The sequence below is a fragment of the Elaeis guineensis genome, chromosome 10 (assembly GCF_000442705.2).
Source record: "Elaeis guineensis isolate ETL-2024a chromosome 10, EG11, whole genome shotgun sequence".
NCBI lineage: Eukaryota > Viridiplantae > Streptophyta > Magnoliopsida > Arecales > Arecaceae > Elaeis > Elaeis guineensis.
Window position 1 is genome coordinate 17,917,486 of NC_026002.2, and position 6,928 is coordinate 17,924,413.

A 6,928-nucleotide genomic window follows, 5' to 3' on the forward strand; every position below is an offset into this window, starting at 1 on the left:
ATATGAATACAATCTAAAAAATTAAAATATAAAATATCTCATAAAATTTATTAACAAACATCGTCCTGATGTCAAATCTAATCTCCGATTACTTAATAATAAAAATGCAACTTAATCTATCGTGTTATTTATTTTTTAAAAAAAATACTGATAGACACCATAATGAAACGACAAAGAGATCTTCAGATATTGTGGCAGAATGGAAAGTTTTCAGATGCTTCATCTCATTTCGGATCCAATTAATATTTATAGTGAAATCATCCTCAATAAATATTCTTCTAGATATTTTTTTAAAATATTCTCTCCATCTAATTGATCTTTTAAATATATTTTTTTATTTAATTAATTTTTTTTAATTTATATTTCAATCAAAATTGAATATACGGAGAATATGACCATTTTGATTCTATTGCAAATCAACTACACCCAAAAATAAAACATGGATCATATTTTGATTTGCTGTTTTACTCTCACCGTACGGTAGCTTTACAGTCCAGTAATTATCTTTGATCAATTCAAATCGATGACCACGGCGTGTCAAGCTGCATATTTGTGTCTGTACAAACTTGTCAAAACTATATCTTTTTCGTCCACATTTTAACAGGACGGGTGGCATCTAGACAAAATAGGACCAAGGTAGGCTAGACTTTGAAAGAAAAAGAATAAGGAGGACCAAAGAAAAAAATAAATAAATAAATAAAGAAAATTAGGTGAAGAGTGAAACATTAACATCCTGTACAATGAACACCTCGGGTTTCACCATTTATCCACGGGGGTACAGTAGAACTCGCTACCAAACTTACTATGTACAACTTTAAAAATATCTATAACAAAAAGTTCAAATCTAAGTGCCTTAGCAACCAATTAAAGTAGTGAAATAAAATAAAGAGAACGCAAAATTCTCTAAAACCCATGGGCATTTCCGCCGGCTACTTAAATCTCGCCAGCCAAACCTCTCTCCATCTCCTCCCTTGGCCCCTTCCTCTCAAGAGGAAGGCTATAAGCCAATACCACTTCATCCTCTTCACTCCCCCCTTCCTTCCAACCTTTTCCCCATTTATTCTCTCTCTTATCCTCCTCTCTTGCTGGCATTTTTGATTTCCCAAACCAATTAAATTTCTTTCTTAAATTAGAAAGGAGAGAGAGGAGGGAAAGAGAGAATATCCAATTAGTCCAAAATGGAAAGGAAAAGTAATAGAAATAGAGAGGAAGAAAAGGACAAAGGAAGCGTAATTATATTTTGATACGCGGATTTATTTTTGGTTCTCCTCTCTAGTTTATCGCCCCCCTCTCCCCCTTTTCCTTTTGCAGACATCTGTTGTTGCTTGTCAATTGTCACCGTCTCACCGACCGACTTCCTTTTATAGGGCGCCTACTTCTCTTCTTCCTCCCTTCCTCTCCTCTCGCACTCCCACCATCCCCCATACATCTTCTCTCTTTGTGGGCTTTGGGTAAAAAGGGAAGAAAGAAAGGGAGAGAAGAGAAAGAGGGGCGGAGAGAGAGAGGGGAGGGAGATGGAGGAGGGCAAGAAGTCGTCGGTGTCAGATGCGGGGGCGTGGGCCATGAACGTCGTCAGCTCGGTGGGCCTCATCATGGCCAATAAGCAGCTCATGTCCTCCGCCGGCTACGCCTTCTCCTTCGGTCAGTATCGTCCTCCACCACCACTCACCACTATCCCCTCTCATCAACGATCAAAGGAATCATTAGATCTGTCCTCCTACTCTTTCCTTTCTATTACTATGTGAGATTTATTCGCAATGATTTGATTTGTTGGGAGTAATGTTGCATATGGGAGCTTTGGTTTCTTCCGCTACATACTCATATATGGATATGAAGTCCGATCTGGTCCTGTATCTCCTGAATTCTTTTTTTATTTTTTTTTTGGGTGTTGGTTTGCATTTAATATTGTTTTGGCCACCTAATGTATTGTTTCAAATGTTTGTTTATTTTTTTTTAAAAAAATTATGGCATGGATTTCTTTCATATGTGATTGTATCTTCTTCTTTGTTCTCTTCCATTATTAATGTTTTTTTTGGGTTTTTTTTTTTTGGTTATTTTTAGCCACCACGCTAACTGGGTTCCACTTTGGCGTAACGGCATTTGTGGGTTTCGTGTCGAATGTTACCGGACTTTCTTCTTCAAAGCATGTTCCTCTGTGGGAGCTTCTCTGGTTTTCTATTGTTGCCAACACATCCATCACTGGGATGAACTTGAGTCTTATGCTCAATTCTGTTGGCTTTTATCAGGTGCTGTAGAGTCTCATCTTCTCCATTCTGATAAAATTACATAAAAATCAAGGCATCGAATGAGTGATATTTCTCTTGTTGTGCTGTAGATCTCGAAGCTGAGTATGATTCCAGTTGTCTGTGTGATGGAGTGGATCCTTCATAGTAAGCACTACTCTAAAGAAGTGAAGATGGCTGTGGTGGCAGTTGTTGTTGGTGTTGGTGTCTGCACGGTGACGGATGTGAAAGTTAATGCTAAGGGGTTTCTATGTGCTTGTATTGCAGTATTGTCCACATCCTTGCAACAAATTGTGAGTAATTTCTTGTTGCTTTTAATTTCACCTTGGGTGATCTATAATTTTTCCAATGCCCTGTTCTCTTGTTTTCTAGGTTCTAACTGTTTACCAGTATTTGAAAATACTTGCTTAGATGTTTATAAATCAGAGGGAGTAATAGAACGAACATGTTGGAGTCATGCAAAGTGAATGCTTCTGATTGCTTCATCACTCAATTTGTTTGCCCTGCGGTTACTCCTTTTTGTTTACTTGGCTGATTTTGTAATTGTGGTGGTAGAATTATAAGTTATTGCTTGTCTGGAATGAAGTTTTCTGAATAGAAATGTGCCTTTTCTTTGCATCCCATGTGAATTCAATATGCCGTAGCTGATCACTTTTGTGTCTTCAATGTTGGTATCTAGATGATGTTAGTTGCTTTAATGGAGGTTGCTTCTCTGTATCAAGATCTGAGCTACATGTCCTAGTAATGTTTTGTCAGTAATTGAAATCATATTTATTCAGAATGGAGGTTGGTTAAGGCATATGTGAAAGGTTACCAAGCTGATCTAATGCGCATTTCAAAGATATAAGTTGAGGATTTTCTTTTTCACAGATTAGTAGGGTATATAAGAGGGGAGAGGTGGAGGTGCTGGAAGACTTTTTTTATTATAAGTCCAGCAAACAGGATCAAGTTGTTGTCAGTAACAGTGCAAGATTCACACTTTCTGCTAATTTACGACTATTTTAAAAGGTTTAAGACTTTTAGACCATTCTTTACTCTTGCACAAGCCTTTAAATGTCAATCTCCTTTATAGACAACTAATTACAGACTTTTTTAGGGTAAAGCTAGTCTTGCAAATGTTTGCTGGAGCTCTAGATACTTGAACTCTGTCGCATTTTTTGATATTGTAGTTCTGATTGTGGGAAATTGAGATGGGAAGTATGGTTAGCAAACATTTTTGAAGTGGAATCATGAAAGAATATACCAAAGCAGGTTAGAAACTTATGGGAAACACATTAAAAACCACAGAATAGCCATTTAGAAACTGATCTGACACGCTGTCCTACTGCTCATTCCTAGTACCTTTTATGATTTTTGATGTAATTTCCTGCTGGTTTACTTTATGATTTCATTTCATGTGCTTCCGCATGTTTGTGCCCACTTGGAGAACCAAAAGCCATTTCTGAGGCACATTTTTCAGGAACTGTAAGATACATTTTTTCTGATAAGAATGCCTACTTATAGTTATAACTATTTTGCCCTCAGGTATAGAGCATTGTTATAGTTTGGAGGTTAGGGTGTCAGGATTATATGTATTATATGATTTAGTTGTGAATTAAGAAATAATAGACTGTTTTATGGGACAAGCATATATCATAAGTTGTGAATTCGAAACATTGATATGTTTGCCAACAGGATTTTGAAGCATGTTAAATTGAAGAGAACTATACTATATCTGAACTCAGATCAATGTGGGAATTAGTCAAAATGTCATGGTGGACCTGCTTCTAACACTTGGAAGGATTCTCAGTGATGCAAGGGATTTTCCTTGTATACATGAAATGTGAGACGTCATGTAATGTACCACTTCGGTCATAATTTAATTATTATGATTCATCTGGATGATAATAGAAACAAGGACATGATTTGAGAGAAAGGAGGGAAACTTACCTGATAGGTATCACCCAGGTTCAAGTATCTTGGGATTCATCACTCGAGGCTTGAACCCAGACAATCGTCCTTTTAAGTGGTGGAAGCAGCCACTGCAACAATGCTGAGTTCATTTGTACATATAACCCATTATAATCAATTGATATATATTATGCAACATGATTTGCCAATTTTTGTGAATATCTACACAGTCAAGGTATGAGTGTAAATTGATATTCAAGAGAAACCTCAACATGTAACTTTGTTATTGCCACAGGATGTAAGAGGAGTAAATGGATGAGGATATTTTGAATACTGTTAAGAGAAGGTGGATGTTATTACTGAAAAGAACACGATGGATATTTGTAAAAGTGCACTTTTAGAGCACTCTATAATCACAAAAAAATCAGTGGAACTTGGTGGATGATTTTAATAGCCATCATTTTTGCAGAACTTTCTGTAAGATACCAATGTTAGTTGTTGTCCATGGCTAATCAAAACACAGTAATCATGAGAATGCCCAGGTGCTCATTTTACCAGAGAGGGCAGAATTGCAGGTAAATTCAAGGATGTCTCGGACATGTCCTGATGTTTTAAGATCTTTTCTTTTTTTTTTTTTTTTTAAAAAAGTTTATCAATTCTGTTTTTGGATGATGAACTGAAATTCGGGTCATTCAGAAGGCACCAAAAAAATATATCACTATAAGCAATCTAACAGGGATGCATGAACCATTCCTCTCTCCAACAGAAGAGGTGGATTTTTGATGTGGTGGAAGCTAGGCACATTCACCTGACTTTGATGATGTAAGGTGGCATTCATGTTGTTTTAGTTGCTTGATATTGCAGTTTGTGGTAGTCTGGTGGCCACTATGATCCTATTCTGATGAGGATCAGAACCATGTTTGAAAAGGGATGAAGTGGATATGTTTCCCATTGTCTCTTATTGTCTTTCACATCTTCAAATATGGCATTCCTTCTGAAGGTGAAAATCTACAATCTATGGCTATGGCTTAGTGTAAACAGGTGGACTTTGATTGTATTTATCGAGTTTTTCTGGTTGTGGTCTGGTCTTTTATTGGTTCATTGTCATTTGGTTAAGGGGTCCGCTGATAGGATGTAAATTGACTTGAGGAAGGTAATTGCTAGGCAGATGAATCTAAGAATCTTGTAAGAAAAGATGGCCAATGAACTAACTGGAGAAGAACTATGATGATGATCCACTTTGATGGGGGATATGCATATTGGTTTTGACAGGAATGTTAGTGGAGATTCATGATTTGGAACATCACAGATAGTGTAGGATTTGATAATTATTGTTATGATTATAAAAGGCAGAGTAAATTGCTCTTATCTCAAGAGGAACCAGAGTAAATCTAGTGGTGAATCTCCTCTTTGCCGAGAAATGACTTGCATTTCTTGAAACATATATATCTTGTTTGTTTTTTATTTTCGAAGCTTTACTGTCCAGATTTGGGTAGAGTTCCCATTGCACATCCATCTTTTTCTTATATTTTAGTAATGTCTTAGGAACTTACAGTTTCTTTTGATCACACTTTTACTCCTGTAAAGGTAGGCAATTATACTTCATCCGTAATGACCTGTGTTGTCTTTGAAATATCCTTGTAGGTTTGTCTAATCCTTTTGGTATGGAGTATCACCTTGCTACAGACTTTTGATTGATGGTAGCCAAGTGCATATGTTTTCTTAAATGACCTCATAAATATTAAGAAGAATTACTTTTGTCTATTGGTTGGGACTTTGGCTTTTCTGATTCCTGCCAGCTCATATTTGGGTTTTCTGTTTTTCTGTGCAGTCCATTGGTTCCTTGCAGAAGAAGTATTCAATTGGTTCTTTTGAACTGCTGAGTAAGACGGCCCCAATACAAGCTATTTCTCTTCTGCTTCTTGGACCTGTCATAGATTATTACCTCAATGGCAAATCTATAATAAATTACAACTTTTCTTCTGGTGCAACGGTAAGTTCCAATTACCTTTCTTTGTTATTGTTATTGTTGTTCTAATACACGGGAATGAAACATAACACTTTGAACTAAATCATGCAGTTCTTCATACTACTCTCATGTGCGCTTGCCGTATTCTGCAACATGAGCCAGTACCTCTGCATTGGCCGTTTCTCAGCAACTTCATTCCAAGTTCTGGGCCATATGAAAACTGTGTGCGTGCTAATGCTTGGTTGGCTATTGTTTGATTCACTGCTGACACTGAAAAATATAATGGGAATGGGGATAGCTATTGTGGGGATGGTTATCTACAGCTGGGCTGTGGAGTTGGAGAAGCAAGCAAATGCTAAGATTGCTCTCACTAAAACTAGCCTAACTGAAGATGAAATCCGGCTTTTGAAAGATGGAGTGGATGATGCACCTGCAAAAGATGTAGAGCTTGGGGAAGCAAAGGCCTAATTGTTGCTTGTGGTTTAATGAAGCATACAATATTGGGCTGGGTATGGTTGAGTCTTTGGGGACTCGAGCCATGAAAGGTCAGCACCTTCTTCGATTGTTGAAATTCTTTGTAATAGGGGTTTGTTTACCAGCATCAGGAGGTGGAGGTGTAAAGGTTATCTGTTCGTTACTGCCATAGTGTCCTAGGCTGCATTACACTCCATTTTATTTTATTTTTCTCATGCATGGTTTCCAAGGGAGGATAGAGTATCCTATGGAAACACAGTAATATTTATCTTCACAGAAGGACATTAAGCAAAGTTTTTTTTATTAAATTAAATTTGTTCATTTTGATGTTGAAATGAATGATGTTCTACAA

At 37.0% G+C, this 6,928-nt stretch overlaps 1 protein-coding gene across 1 annotated transcript; it reads left to right on the forward strand.

Annotated features, from left to right (window-relative positions):
• Positions 1-1,313: 1,313 nt before the first annotated feature.
• On the forward strand, positions 1,314-6,928 carry LOC105052903 (UDP-rhamnose/UDP-galactose transporter 1). The gene is made up of 5 exons (XM_010933885.4): positions 1,314-1,641; positions 2,062-2,246; positions 2,336-2,536; positions 5,965-6,126; positions 6,214-6,928. The coding sequence occupies exons 1-5, from the start codon at positions 1,515-1,517 to the stop codon at positions 6,568-6,570; spliced, it is 1,032 nt and encodes a 343-aa protein (XP_010932187.1). The 5' UTR covers positions 1,314-1,514; the 3' UTR covers positions 6,571-6,928.

Excerpts from the sequence above, each read along its gene's own strand:
- LOC105052903 (XM_010933885.4), top strand. The coding sequence starts at position 1,515 with ATGGAGGAGGGCAAGAAGTCGTCGGTGTCAGATGCGGGGGCGTGGGCC. Across the intron at positions 1,642-2,061 it reads CGGCTACGCCTTCTCCTTCG|CCACCACGCTAACTGGGTTC; the intron begins GTCAGTATCGTC and ends GGTTATTTTTAG. Across the intron at positions 2,537-5,964 it reads CCACATCCTTGCAACAAATT|TCCATTGGTTCCTTGCAGAA; the intron begins GTGAGTAATTTC and ends TTTTCTGTGCAG.